This window comes from Phallusia mammillata, chromosome 1 (assembly GCF_965637545.1).
Source record: "Phallusia mammillata chromosome 1, kaPhaMamm4.hap1.1, whole genome shotgun sequence".
Lineage (NCBI taxonomy): Eukaryota > Metazoa > Chordata > Ascidiacea > Phlebobranchia > Ascidiidae > Phallusia > Phallusia mammillata.
Window position 1 is genome coordinate 8415992 of NC_137252.1, and position 15334 is coordinate 8431325.

The 15334-nt window shown below is 38.8% G+C and overlaps 1 protein-coding gene across 4 annotated transcripts; it reads left to right on the top strand.

Annotated features, from left to right (window-relative positions):
- The first annotated feature begins 210 nt into the window (after positions 1-210).
- On the top strand, positions 211-12123 carry LOC145224567 (uncharacterized). 4 transcript variants are annotated; one of them, XM_080091108.1, is made up of 7 exons: positions 211-412; positions 4017-4116; positions 4475-4580; positions 4939-5085; positions 6432-6518; positions 7899-8645; positions 9206-12123. In XM_080091108.1, the coding sequence occupies exons 3-7, from the start codon at positions 4481-4483 to the stop codon at positions 11548-11550; spliced, it is 3426 nt and encodes a 1141-aa protein (XP_079947234.1). In that variant the 5' UTR covers positions 211-412; positions 4017-4116; positions 4475-4480; the 3' UTR covers positions 11551-12123. The 4 variants fall into 4 exon arrangements, with proteins under 4 accessions (XP_079947234.1, XP_079947242.1, XP_079947226.1 ...); XM_080091116.1 differs by having other exon boundaries at positions 4017-4108; XM_080091100.1 differs by lacking the exon at positions 4017-4116.
- The last annotated feature ends 3211 nt before the right edge of the window (positions 12124-15334 follow it).

Genomic DNA, 15334 nt, shown 5'->3' on the forward strand with positions numbered 1-15334 from the left:
GAAAACTCGTATGGTTTAAACTTACCTAAAATAAAACAACGTATGCCGTGCGTTTGATTTGATTTTATGCTTACAACATTTACCATGTAAGGCTAGGCTACACTTGTAACATAGAAGCAGAAAAGCATCGAAGAGGGTTCAATAGGAAAGGAAAGGTACTTTTTAACATATATGTAATTGTTTTTACGTTTGACAGTACTTTTACCGGTAGCAACATTTTTAATCGGCAATTTTAAAAACGAGTTTTCTCTTGTTCTTTCTTGGTGGCGCTGTAGCCGGCATTTATCCTGCAGGACAGAAACTGAGCAACCTGAGCTTTGTGTAGGTTTGTGCTTTGTCACAAAGTGAAAGAAAACGATGAATTTCTTCAATTAGGAGACCTTTTTTTCTTACACCCTCTTCAATTTGAAAGGTAAGGTGGTGATATATTACATTTTATGAAGTATTGGTTATTCTTGCAGTTTTCTTTAATTTGAAAATCATTTGTGAGTGTTATAGCAATATTTTATATTGTGACATAAATGTGTCAAATTGACACGTGTATTATTGAAATTTTGCTCTGTCAAATGCGTTTTTAGCCCTAATTTGGTGCAGTAACTTCAATTTGCAAATAAAAATTGGCGTTTGTTGGTTATTATGGGTCCCCTTCCCTGAAGGGGACACATATATATTGTTTTTGTCCGTATTCTTTTTTCTGTCTAACGCTGGCTTGTGAGACCCGTTTGGTCAAGAAAAAGTGCTTTAAATTTATTGAAATTTGGACATATGTTAGATATTAATCCAAACTTGGTCCACCTAAAGTTTGACCCCAAATTACCCAGCGGTTCACCCACAGGCCCCCGAAACGTAAAATTTTTAACGCTGGTTTGTAACGCTCGTTTGGTCAAGAAAAAGTGCTTTAAATTTATTGAAATTTGGACACATGTTAGATATTAATCCAAACTTGGTCCACCTGAAGTTTGACCCCGATTGACCCAGCGGTTCACCCACAGGCCCCCGAAACGTAAATTTTTTAACGCTGGTTTGGTAAAGAAAAAGTACTTCAAATTTATTCAAATTTGGACATATCTTAGTTATCGATCTGAACTTGATTCTCTAGAAGTTTGACCCCGAATGACCCAGCGGTTCACCCACAGGCCCCCGAAACGTAAATGTGTCTAATGCTCGTTTGGTCAAGAAAGACACTGTAGGCAGAAGTACCAAGAGAGTAACTCACTGGTTTACGATAGCGGGAGGGCTCAGCTTGACGTCGGACAGACGTTTTACGAGACGTCGTTTCAGTGATTAGAAATCAGCTGTTGTGCACAGCAATGCTATGTCATTTTATTAAGTTATCACTCACGTTTTTAGTTTTGGCGAAGGTTTTACACCTATGACATGATTTAAACCTAATAACCGTGCTTCGGTTTTGTATATGTCAAGCAAAACTATGTTAATCGAAGTAAAGATGAAAAAGTTAACTTGACTTTTTTGCCAAATAAATGTTTTTTTAAATGCTTGTTGTCAGGTTGGCCGCCGCATGATCACGGGTTACTTAAGGTCAACTAGTAGGTATTACAAACACAGTTCAGACCTTTCTTTCGTCATAACGTAGCGTTTTTTTGACAATCAATTTAGGAGTCAATACTCATGTATAAATTAGGCTTAACAGTATTGTTGAACACCAAGGACGGCATGCTATTGAAAACGGTGTCAAAAGTCAAACAGTCGTTTGGCGTGTGCACACTGAGAGGTTACTACAGGTCAATGGTACTCGTTTTGCGAAACAAAGTTAAATGAAAAACAATTTGTTGTGTATACACTTGTAGCAAATTGCTTTTTAATTTAAAGTGTCTGTAACACAACTGTTACAGCTTTCTAAAAAAAAATGTGTTCAAAATCCGACCTTGGACGACAATATCTGGGTCAAAGCAAGATATTAGATTAAAGTATTTGTTACGTTTTTTAATGTTTTTGTAATTATATGACAATAAGAGTGCAAAAAGAATACGAACAATTTTTTTTTGTTGGGTTAATGCTTTCTAAAAATTTGTCCTTAAGAATCTTTGTTTACTGTAAATCTGCACAAACGCGCGTGTGGGGACCCATTTGTTTTTGTTTACAAAAACAATCATATGTGTAGATCAAATGATGTGTATAGTAAATTGGTAAATATCGTATAGAATATATAAAATGGAAGTATATCAGAAAGCCACTCTTCTAGTTAACTTTCATTCCGCAATGTCATGTGATTGTAAATCTATGACATGGTTTATCCCTTTTAAGCCCTTTATCAGTTTCCCTTCAAGTGTATTGCTTGCAAAAGTGTAAATATGTTGTTAATAACAAAATAATTGAGTTGTAGTCAAAAGTGAATTAAGTTTGTCAGCAATCCAGTTTTTAGTTAGTCAACAATGTGTAATTGGTTGATTTTTAATTCTTGTTACACTCTGCTTGTCAATTAGCCAGTTAGGGTGGAACGTGGAAGTGATATGTTTTTATAACAGATACTCTAATAATTTTTATAACAGATACTCTAATAATAGATGCTCCGTACAAACTTGCTCAAATAAATGTTTTATAAAACATATCCTCAACCTATGCCTATTATTAGAGTTCCTTCTCGAGAAATTCTCGAGAAATCTCGAAAAAATCGAGTCTCGATTCTCGAGAAATAAATAAAAAATTCTCGAGAAAAATTACGTATCTTAAACAAAAAGTAAATGCGACACCTCTTATTACATGTATTTTTCGTTTCAACTCGCCTCTAAAGCGGAGTGGGCACATAACTTTCTTATTTTGCTTCCGAAACAGCGATTTTTAACGTGCGTTGCCGCTAAACTTTCACCTTTCCCAGGCAGAAGTCACGCCTGGTTGCGTAAGATCTATAACAGTCGCTTCGTTTTTGGCTGATTTGCTAGCGACTCACTACTTGCGATCGCTACTAGAAGCGAAAAAACGTACAATCGGATTTTTTTTTTTGTTACAAAATCGGCTTAAATAAAAATTTTGAGACTCCCGAGATTCTCGAGAAATGGATTTTTAATTTCTCGTTTCTCGAGAAACGAAAAAGTCGAGAAATAGAGGAACCCTACCTATTATGCATTTTCTTTTTAGGGGTCATGTTCTCCAAGAGATAGCCGATAACTTTCTTTGGAAAAGTTGTTTTGTATGAAATTTTTTAAAAGTAAAAAAAAAACAATTTAATGACATCATCACCTAGAAATTGCATAATTTTGATTGTATTTTTTTTAGAAAAAACACCATGTAGAAACGTTTTCAACATAAATATTAGCTTCAAGTTAATTAACAGGTTGTTTTCACAAAAAAAGTCATGTGCAATTATTTTGATGACCTCATCAGTTGGCATGTAATGTCATAAATATAAATTTTGGTTTGTTTTATTATTGTGCTAAACACTAAAAATATGTTTTTCTGGTCTTGTATCTTGTGTTAAAAGATTTCTATTAGCAATTTTACACTTTACTGACTAATTGTTGTATTAATTAGTCAATTACACCCATATTGTAGTCGGAAGGTGTTTAATAAAGCTATTTGTTTATTAGATAGCATTGCACCCTTAAAAGAAAGATGCCCAACACACTTTAAAAGAATGTAATGTCAAAGAACAAAACATGCATTAGAGGGTACTTTGCATTGTCCTTTCGATATTTCTTGTCCATTGAATTAGTGAAATTTCCCATTGTTTGCCACAGGTAAATGCGCTCCAAGAGTCAGTTACAGCTTTAGGTTTGTCAAACTGTAAACAAAGATCACCGCAGTGTGCCAGCAAAGCCCTAAAATAGCTTTAAAGTAACTGTATGCTAATCAGTCAAGTCTAAAAACAAAAAAATGAAGTTAGAAAACAAAACTTAAAAAAAGGTCATTCATGTAAATACATTTTTTAAATACAAACCTTTCAATTTTTTGATGCAAATAGTAGCTACACATAAGCTTTCAAACGCACCCCAGTTAGGAAAAAAATGTACCACTTTCTATTCTATCGCGATTTACAATTGACCATGTCTTTGCTGCAGTTAAAGGGTTAATGATGACATACAGAACTACAAGTGCACACATAATTGCTCAACCACATCAGGGCTGAAATCCGGATGGTCTACACTCTTTTGTTAGTTGGTACTGGAAAGTTTGCCTAGAATATTTTTGTGCCAAATATTGCCTTACTTCTGTTATCTTATGAAACCTATTTGTTCTGGATTTAGTTTCTGGATTAGTTATCAGATGCGATTTAAGTTTGGTGAAGCGGCACATCTCACCAGAGTTTTCAATGTTTTAAAATCTTTTTCACCTGTTCTATTATTAAACTAGTAATAATTTTCACAGCTGTAGAATGATGGTTAAGAGTCACATATGGCTTTGGAACATGTGATTTAAAAGTGCTGGTTCTCACAGTTATTATACAACAAGCCAGTGGATACGTCTCTTCAAGCCTTCAGATTTTGGCTTGCAATTTTATACATCCTGTTTTTTTCAGGTTATCATGAATGTGAGTGTGGTGTATGAGGGCAATTATTATGATGGTAACATAAAAGAGGAGGTTGAAAATCTTAAGCATCGCCTGTCTGGTGTGATTGGAACAAGTAAGTGACAAAATGTTTGACTTTTATAACATGTTTCTATGGTTACCAATTAAACCAAATCAATGTGAACCAATAAGTTTCATACTTCTGTTCTGGTGCAGAAAAATACACTTTGGCCTTACAATAAACATTATCGCTTCAACTTTTACTTGTAACAATATGCTTACTGTAGCTTAAATTAAATTTGACATCAATTGTCAACAACACTAAATGAAAGAAAAACTCTTTGTCAGTGACATGAGCACAGGCGGTAGCTTTCATATCACTTTACTGTTTGACTATAGGTTTCAAATTTATGTACACCACATCTTTAAAATTATGCTCAATAACAGATTGTTTCTACCTTACTTTATTTCAGGTTGTGTTGTCACCAAGGTGGAGCCATGGAACAGTGTGAAAGTAACGTTCAGCATCCCACGAGAGGCAGCGAACAAGTTAAAAATGATGGCGATGTCAAATAACAATCAACTAAATGAGCTTGGTATTCTTTCAGTGCAAGTTGAAGGTTTGTAGATTCACATTTGTGTTGATGTTTACATTTTACCATGTGATGGGACACATAATGTTGGGTTTTATGTACAACTTTGGTTTTCCAGGCATTTTGTACTGTAAGTAGAGTATGCAAGTAGGCAGTCACGAAACTTACTTATTTAAAAAAGTACCACTGAGTTTTAGTCTGTGTTGAGATTCTTGTGCTGGAGAGTACAAATTATGTACATTAGGTTTCTTAAACAATTCACACTAAACTTCTCCATTACACTTTGTTTTATGATTTATAAGTTTCAGTTTCGTATCTTAAATGTTAAAGCACCCCGATGCTTTTAGTGGGTATGGTTTACAATATATACTTACACTAGAAATGGAAATGACTTTCTTTACCTCATCCTAATGTAAACTATCAACACATTATTATCAGTGTAATCAGTATGTAAAAGCATACATGGGTTTAAATCTGTTGTAAAAGATCTACATCACAAACTTAATCATAATAAGGCTACATCTTTCTTTGCATTGTTGCTAGCTTATCCTTTTATGTGAAGCCCATGTTTACAAAGTTTGAGAGCAAAAAATGTATTGGCATTGTATCTATTTGATCATTATATTGCAAAATGCGTTTCAGATTATTTTGCGTGTTGTTAGGAAACCATGTAAGATGCAATGTCAGACAATGCTAGTTTTTTACAATTCTCCTACTTCACAATAAGAACCAAAATATATTTTTGGATTTTATAACATGTTGTATATAAACTACACTTACATTTTACATAACATGACAAAAAAATACCATGAGCAGGAGTGTGTTTAACACTGCCACATTGTCCAGCAACAGATTGCCTGTGGTGGGTGTTAGATTACAGGAAACAGGAATTTAACTTGCATTGTTTCTTGCTTGCAATATTAGGCAGCACATAAGTTGTCCAGCAGCAAAGTTGTATGTGCTAACAATTATCCTCTTGGGTGTGTTAAAAAGTTAGCAGCAAAATTTTGTATTTGAAACAGAACTCAAATGTTCTATAGAACAAGAGTAAATGGATTTGTGAGGTAAAATACTGGAGACAATACTTTGCTAATGTTGTGCAACAAACAGCGGCATTGGTACATTTATTACAAAATAAAATTATGACAAAACTGGCATTTGAGTTTCATTAAACACTCATGTAGTAGTATTGTGGTGTTGAAAACAATGTCACAGCGAGCTGCAGTTTTGTATTAAAATGAGTTGCTTTGCAAACAGGAAGAAGGCAATTCAACTGCGGAAATTTAAAAGGGTATTTTCGATTGGCTCTGTTATTAGTAACACCTGTCATTCATGCACTGTGCATCCTATTGAAATCAGGCTTTCATTTTCAGGCGAAGACATCATAAAGCTTTCATTTTCGGATGGTGAAGGCAGCACTCAGCAGGTGGTATTCCAACAACAACCGGATAACCGTGCAGGTGATGTGTTTAATTTCTTTTTAATGTTTCTGTTGCCTGTAAACAATTGTGTGGGTGCTGTGGTTTATTGGTGACAGCAATTGAAAAGTCAGTGTTGGTAGTAATCAAGTTTTACTATACCTTCTAAGATAGAAAAAAGATATGCAAAAAAATAGCTTTTAAGCCTATTTCTCAATGTGGAATATAGTTGTACTGAGTAGAGTCTTGTTTTTCTGCAAACTCTTGACATTTGAAGGTTTTGGCATGTAAATTATTGCTGAGATAGACTCTACCTTGCTGAGACAATAACTTACATTACAGCAAAGGAAGAAAATATTATGCTCAAGTCATGTAATGTATGAAAATCATTCCCTTGTGTCTGCAAGTTGAAGTTTTTCGTGTTACGTTACTTTCATTTTACAGTGTGCATTTGGAGGAGGTCACTTATACTTACAGGATTATTAAAAATGTTGTAAGGAACACTGTGTCATGAATTGGTTTAGGTTTTGTTGTAAGATTATACTTCAGTATTTAGTGATTTGTTCAATTTAGCCACAGTGGTAGAAAGTCAGGATAGGTTTATTGCATCAGCTATGCAGAATTTCAGTGCAACAGCAGTCAAAATGAAGAGGGTTCTGCATTCCATGCACTGGACAAGATTGACATGTAGGCTTAGCAGACTACCAGAAGTCACAAAGTTTCACATGGAGCAAAAATAAATGGTAAATACAGTTAAAACAAAACATTCATTTTCTATTACATGCTTGATTAGTCGGTAAACTTTGTAGAATTTTAGATAGCTACTTACCCTAAAGCAGTGGTTCTCAATCTTATACGGATCGCGTACCACCTGACAACTTTTTCTATAGCTGCATGCCACCAAATAGATAGACTAAGAAACAGGCCAATTTTTTCAAACCGGATAGCATATTTAGCAATTTCAAAAGAATGTTTAAACCAGGAGTTTCGTTTAAACCAGGGCTGATCAGTTTTGTCAGTTCAGTTGCAATTTTCAATCGAACTTTAAATACTAGGTTTAAATTAGGTATACCACAGAAAGCTACTTGCGTTCCACCTGAAAAGTTGTGGCGTACCGCTAGTGGTATGCGTACCACAGTTTGAGAACCACTGTCCTAAAGACATAGAAATAAAAGTTTAGACACAAACAAGAAAGGGCAAGTAAGTTTGTTTAAACTTGTGTGATTAAACTATCCCGCCCCATTAAGTATTTTGACCTTGATGACATTTTCTGATAAATTGTGAAAATTTTAATGGATCTTGTTTCAATAAACCTCTTCGTATTAAAGAACATTAGATTCTGTTATGAATTTAAGTCCAATAATGTGTGTTATTTGCCAAGTATTTACTTTAAACTAATGATGGTAATTTTATCCGTTACAGGCAACAGCATGCAAGTAATGGGTTCATCAGGAAATGCCCCACCTCATTCTCAGTTGCCCATAAAACCACCAAAACCTGTGACAGCACCCGCCACAGCTCCTAAAAAAAGGACAAGGAAACCAAAAGATAAAATTCCTCCCAAAGCTGCCAAAATGTCTCACCCAAAAGTAGCAGGAATGCCCCAGAGCCCAGTTCAAGGTGGAATGACTCAACCTCATTTTATGTCGCCAAGTTCCTCGGGGCCTGGTGGTCAGTACGGTATACCACAACAAAGTCATACACAATTGTCACCAAGTGTTGAAGAGATGGTGTCAGAAGCCTGGAACCAACAGATGCAGAATCAGTCCAATGCACATCCGCAGCCTCAGGCACCTGGCCCACCGGCAATGCCTACTAGCATTAATCCAGAAGAAGATATCATGGGTATACAACTACAGAGCCTCTTGTCAGGGCATAATGTCACCACAGGCCAAAACAACACCAGTTCTAACTTTAGTGACTCGTTTGAAAGCCAGTCTCAGAGTTTTTCGCAAATTTCTTCCACCCCTGGTCAGATTTTTAGTCCTGATAACATTATGACCAGTAAAAGTAAAACCCAGCAACACAGTAGTGCCGGTTTTGCAGTGGATAACCCAGCAAGTAATGCCAACAAACAAATGCCTGGACAAGGAGCCTCGCCTGCAATGATGAACATACATAATCAACATATGCAAGACAATAACATGATGAACCAACAGTTGCCTGCAGGTAATTTTTTTTTGCCTAGGTTTGTGGTTGCCATAGTAAAGTAGACAAAGTATATATAACCTAATAAGTTTTCCAAATGAGCAACGTTTAATGCCAAGTAGTTGTGTGATATTTAAATGACAAATCTTTTTTGTCAATCTTTTCTGGAAATTGTATTTATAAAATTTGGAAAACTTCGTAGAAGCGAATTGTATCAACACAATTGTCAGGAGAGCTCTATAATGTTAATATTATGCCTGGCAGCAACAGCGTTTATAAATGCTTTTTTGTGTTTGTTTATTTGTACAAAAAGTTTTTTGAAACTAATCGTGGTAACTGACGTAAGGTTAGGTTCTTCCCATCTACACTGTACTCTGTATCACAACAAAAAGGTTTCGGTTTCAAGCATACAGGAAGTCAATGAAAACAGAAACAGTTGTGTGCATACATAAAAAAAAACGAAAGCATGAAATCCTACAATTTTCCAATAAATAACACTTAGAATTATTGATAACAGAATGATTGTATGGCCTGAACAGAGACGCAAATTGTCATTTTCACTTTTTTTTACTTTCCTTCAGGCGGTATGGAAGCAATCAACAGCCCGCATTCGGCGAGAACCCCCATCTCCGGAAACAACTTTCCCACGCAGCAAAACACGGCTCCTATGATGTCCAGCGGTGTGGACACGAACCAACTCAAGAACAGTCCGCAGAACCAATGGTCGAACCAGAACATTCTACAGAGAAGCAACTCCACTCAAGGCCCCATGTACAAACAGGCGATGGTGAATCCAGCTACGGGCCAACAACAGTTTCATCAGCACGTTGGTATGCCTGGTGTTACCAATATGCCAACCCAGGCCCCTATGCAGCATCCGATGACTTCGCCAGGTTCAGCGAATCAAACACAGTTCCCGTTTTCCTATAATAACCAGACCATGGCCAAAGCTGCCGAAATGCAACAGGAAAAAGGCATGTCCATGGCCAGCCCGCTACTGGTTAACCTGCTTCAGACAGAAGCCTCGGCTGGAATGGCGAACGCCGCAAACCAGCAACCGATCATGGGCACCGTAGCATCAGCGGCAGGGGCGACAACAGCGGCCAAACCAAAGCGCAAGAAGCCTCAGCGTAAAAAGAAGCCACCTAAAACCCCGTGTACGCCCCCTGGTGGTGCCACACAGTTTCCGGGAATGTTTGGGCAAGGTGAAGGCGTGCCCCAGCAACCACCGTTGATGGAAAACAACCCGCAGTTTATGAACCAGCGATTTCCGCAGTTTAAAATGCAAGACAAGCAAGGAATGCACCCAAACGCACCGACGATGAACCCAATGATACGGGGAAACTTTCCTGACCCCAAGTCTTCGGTCATTGAGACCATCAGTCGAAGTGATGTCGGTACACAGGGAATGAGTTTTACGGGCAATGTGACCAGTGTTGCTGGTTCTGATCCTATGATGCCAATGTCGGGCAGCCAAGTATTCCAGCGGCACGTCTCGATTCGTCAACCATTGCCCCATGGCTTTCCTCCGGGTTTCGACCCCAGTAAGGTCGGAAACTTCCAGAACAAACACCTTGGCCCGAATGTCAACCAGCAACCAGTTTATATGAACCAGATGGGAAACCAGTTTACGCAGTTTGACCCAAACCAGCAACGGACAATGGCTATGCAGCCGCAGCATCCACAAATGCAACAACAAATGATGCAGCAACATCAACAGCAACATCAACAGCAACAAGTCAAGGCTTATCCAATGCAGCCAAATACGCCTGTTGGCAACTTTCAGCCTGGTGTAATGCCACCTAACCACGGCCAACAGTTTCAAATGGTCTCCGATCCCATGCATGGTGGCCAGCAGATGGGTAACCCAGCTATGACAGGCCAAGTATATATGGACAACATGGGGATGCAGCAAAACATTAACAATAGCAACAACAGGATGTTTCCTAACGCTTCTACACCGCAATCCACTTCCGTTGCTGATTTTAAGCACACCGGGTACTTGCCTACGCTACCTCAAACTGGCAATAACATCTTACCATACCAAGCCAGACCACCACAACCCAATGCTGCTCGCCCTGGCGACCGAAGTAAGACTACTGCACGTCTTCCTAACGGTGCCCTGTCGATCATTATGAAAGGACCGTGCGTTTGCCCGGATGCCGATAAATCACCCACTTCGGTACCCCGGTCCATTGTGCCTAACCGTCCAAGCAGTCGCTCAAACCAGCCGAAGAAGTCACCCGGTTCATCGTACGACCCTGCGGCTTTCAGTACCCCAAGTCCGAAGATGGGTGGACACGGTGTTTCGTCTCCGCGCCTTCAGTCACCCTTGCAGTCACCTTCGCCTATAGGTTCGCACGGAAGCAGAAGTGGAACCCCTAAGCCGCGTAACCAAGGGACGGTCTCGCGTCACCCGACAAAGCAGAGTCCAGCTTCACATCGGCGCCCGTCGTTAGACCAGTACATGAGCCCTAACCCAGCGCCGAACCGAGGATTTGCAAGCGCTCCAGCTACACCGACGAACATGCCACCGACCCCGAATAACCCTAACACCTCTCAGGTGTCGAGTTTTAACTATCAGCCACCGGCGGCAGACGGCATGACTTATCTTTCGAAGCCGGAAGCGCACTTTAACCCACACGAAAACGCAGGGTCTCCAGGAATGTACTGGCAACCGCAACAGGGCCAATACCCCATGCCACAAGGTCCTCCGGCATGGCATGGTGATCACCAACATCCAAACGCATATATGAATCGCAATCCTGGCGGCCAACAACGCCCAATGGAACATTCGCCTGCCGTAACTCATGCCAAAAGTCCCCGTGCTGAAACAGATAAGGCGAACGTGCAGCCGGTAGGTGGCGCTGGAGTGGAACAAAATGTTCCTCCTCAGGTGTCTTCGAACACTAAGTCACACAAATAGTTGATCCAAGTATTTTGTGATTTTGTGATTTTTTAGTGCAGTTTGTAAACGTTAACATAAAGTGAGCTCTTCAACTAATTAGAATCTATGACTTCAATAACAAATGACCACTGCCACACACCCAAATGTATGTACATATTTTTTGCTTTTGTACATACCTTAATCGCGTTTTGTCAACCGAATAAGTTTCTTCGTATTTTGTCCCCGTATAGGCGGGATGTGCAAACGCATCGCTTGCCTAGAGTAATAAAAAATGTCGCCCTTTGCTTTTTTGTTCGTACCCTATTGTGTTTTCCTAAAGGTACATTTGTTGTTAAATGATACTTAGCAGTAAGAAATATGCCACTCTTTTACGTTTGTACCTGTTTTACATTCGATGCTGCAAAGTATTGACTGTATGATTAAGTTTTTTTGTTGTTATCCAGCGGTAACCATGGACCTGTTAACCTGTGCTTCTCCATGGCAGTTGCTAATCATATGATACCTCGTGATTGAATTCGTGATCCACGAACGTGAAACTTTTGTAAATTTCAGTTTACACATTAAATATTTCCACAAATGGGAGCTTGAAAACGACCTTGGTGTTCTTAAGTCAAGCGTACATCAGTTTAAAAGATGAATCACAGTAAGGTACCTGAAGGCATATAGGCCCGGAAGGTAATAAGGCCCACTGCTAATATTTTTTTATGTGCCAGAAAAAATACTTAAGTTTTGATGTAATTTTAAAATATATGTATACTTGAAATGATTTACAAAGTTTTGGACCTGCAAGTTATATGTAATTGTTATCATGACCAATCCAAATTAAGAAGTGTTTATTTTCAACTTTTTATTATTTTTTGTTAAAATTGGTAGCAAAAATGAAAAGGTTGTGTTGTCGAAATGAAAACTTATTAAGATATATTAGTAATGGGGTCATTTTAGTTTAATTGGAGCATTATCCGATCTGGAAAAAAGAATTACTTCAAATAAATTTTATTACGGTTTTGTTTGTCAGCCATTGCTTGCAATAAGGCCCAACGATAATTTGTCATTTTCTCAAGTGTCTATTATACTAAAGGCGACTGATATGCACAACATTTGCTTTTTTGCTTTCTTAGGGAGATAAAAAGTCCGAATAAGATGTTTGTGGAAGTAATCTTTCATTTAGTTTTTTTGGTTATCAAATGTCAAGGGGTCGTTTATTCTTTTTTTTAGTACCTTCAGATTAACAGTTATATGTCTTAGTTAACAGTATATGTGTAATATGAGTTAATAACGTTGCTTGTTTAAACTTTTATTTGACCGAAGCAAAGTATAAATGAGTCTGATTGGTTTCTAGACTCGTTTTAAAAACATGAAAATGTTGGGCTTTATTAACAGCATAGGTTTGTATTAAGGCCCAAGTTTTAATTTTTTTAAAACTGTTATCCTACAAAAACAAAACATGCAAACGTCCTCAAAATCTAATGGATGTTTAATATCAACCTCTGCAACAATCATGCCGAATTTGGCCTGGAACGGTTAAATGGTTTTTCAGTTATACGCAATAGTTTTTTAATGGGCCTTGTTAGCTGCAGGTACCTAATTGTGAGGTACAGTTTGTTCAGTTTTCAAATATATAAGATTGCAATTTTTGTGCAAACCTGTCGATGGTTTAAACCAGTGGTTCTCAAACTTTTTTATTGTCAGGGCCAAATGGTATTTTTTGAGTGTGTAGGGAGCCGCAAAAAAACGAAACCTTGAGAAAATCACTAAAGAATATTACTTTGAAAGCTAAAATAGCCATGTTTGGTGGTTTTCTGAGGTCTGGTGCGAGCCGCAAAATAAGTAGTTGGGAGCCGCATGCGGCCCCGAAAACCGAGTTTGAGAACCACTGGTTTAAACTGTGAGGGATACAAGGTCACTTTAGCGTTTTTTGGCAGAACTTGTGTACACTAAAGTTTGGACCGAGTGATAAGTGTTACGAGATGAGTCACGATTTGAGTTATTGAATCCGCTTATCTTGTGTGAACTTGAGTCTATGCGGGAAAAAAACTCCTGTCAAATACAATTGGGGCAATCTGTCAGTTACTACACCGTTGTTTTTCACACGAAAATAACAACTCCAGACTGATTGGCCGAAATGTTTCCATTGCGTGAAGATTTGTTAAAAATCGTGAAAAAGAACTGTTCACTTTTCAAAAATTGACTTTTTACTGCACCAGACTGGATTTGAAATATTCGCACCATTGGAACTGGCTCTAGCGATTCTTTTTCCCCCATACACATTTATTTTTATGTGGTTTTTGTCCCAATCTCGTATCAAAAGTAACTGTATTAATGACGCGATCACACAGCGTAAGTGGAACGAAGTAAAACTTGCAGGCACAAACGTACAGCGACAAACAAGACTGGAAACGCAAGTGAAAGTTCATGCAAATACTAAATATAGTTGAAACAAAAGTGATTGTTGATACCATGCGTATACCCGGAAAACGAAGTCGCTAAAATATTCTGTTTTGTTTCAGATTTTCATTGGAATTGTACCAGAGCATTTTAAGCTTTATACTTTCCCGTCTATGTTAACTTCAATTTTTAAAGAAAGCTTTGTTTTTAACATCCAAGTTATTGCGTGTTCAAAGTACGTACCAGCAAACGTAAATTTTACAAAACGCTTAGATCAGGGGTTCTTAACCAGGGGTGCGAGAACTGTTCCTAGGGGGTGCGGCCGCGGGGATGCTGAATCATTAAGGTTGGTTAGGTCTATTCTATATAAATACAAAAACCCAGGGGGGTGCGAAAATTGGTTGGTGATTTGAAAGAGGTGCAGCAAGGAAAAAAGGTTAAGAACCACTGGCTTAGATCATAGCGCTGGCCCATACGGTTGTAATGTTGTGTACATTGCCAGCTCGCAAAATACCACGGGTTCAACTGATGTCTTTCCCGCCGTAATCGATTGTCGTGCTTATGCGCATTTGGCATTCCCCCTCCGCCGTTTTTCACACATTCCATGACCTGAACTTAACAACGGAATCCAATTCCGGAATATGTTACGCGACAGCAACCGCCACCGGGACACCCCCATTCACAGAGTCACGTGGCAAATGAGCAACCTGCTCTGACGTCATCGTCGCGCTGGTAACTAGGGCCGCCGCGGCAGCAGCAGCGGTTGCTATGGGTCCCGCCGCCCCGATGACCCACTTGTGGTGCTTCTGCGAAAACCATACGACGCCAATCATCGAAATAATGAGTCCACTTGCGAATGTAACAGGTCCGAAGGTAAAGTAAGGCGGGTTGATTATGTCCTCACGCAGTGAGTCTTCGTACAGAAAATGAGAAGCTGTGAGGGCAATTCCAATGCATGTGAGGCCGAAACCGAGCGCTATAAAGGCTATCGGCTTCATTAAGTACTTTAACTTTTCCGTCGAGTTCTGCGAGATAAGTTTGTAAGCTCTTGGGTCCTTGAATGTTCTCGACGCCGAATGGACCGTCCCACTAAGCTCTGTAGGTTCGGAGTTGTTGCAATTGTTCGTGTTGTGATTGCCAGTCCCGCTGTAGTGCGCTTGCTCTGTAGACGCCATAAGTAGGACTGTTTCGGGTCCCGAGGTTTCTTGTTCAACCAGGGGTGACAGTCTTCCGGGTCGAGAAGCATTCAGGGTACTGTCAGGGTTATTTGTAGTTTGGGCTGCCATTGGGGCTTAACTCATGACCTAAATACAATCTGTGAACAAAATATGTAACAATGTTTACAGTCGAAAATAAGCTGAACAAACGTTTCATCCACCCGGTTGCATATTAAGATAATTTAGCTCATTACTGTTCT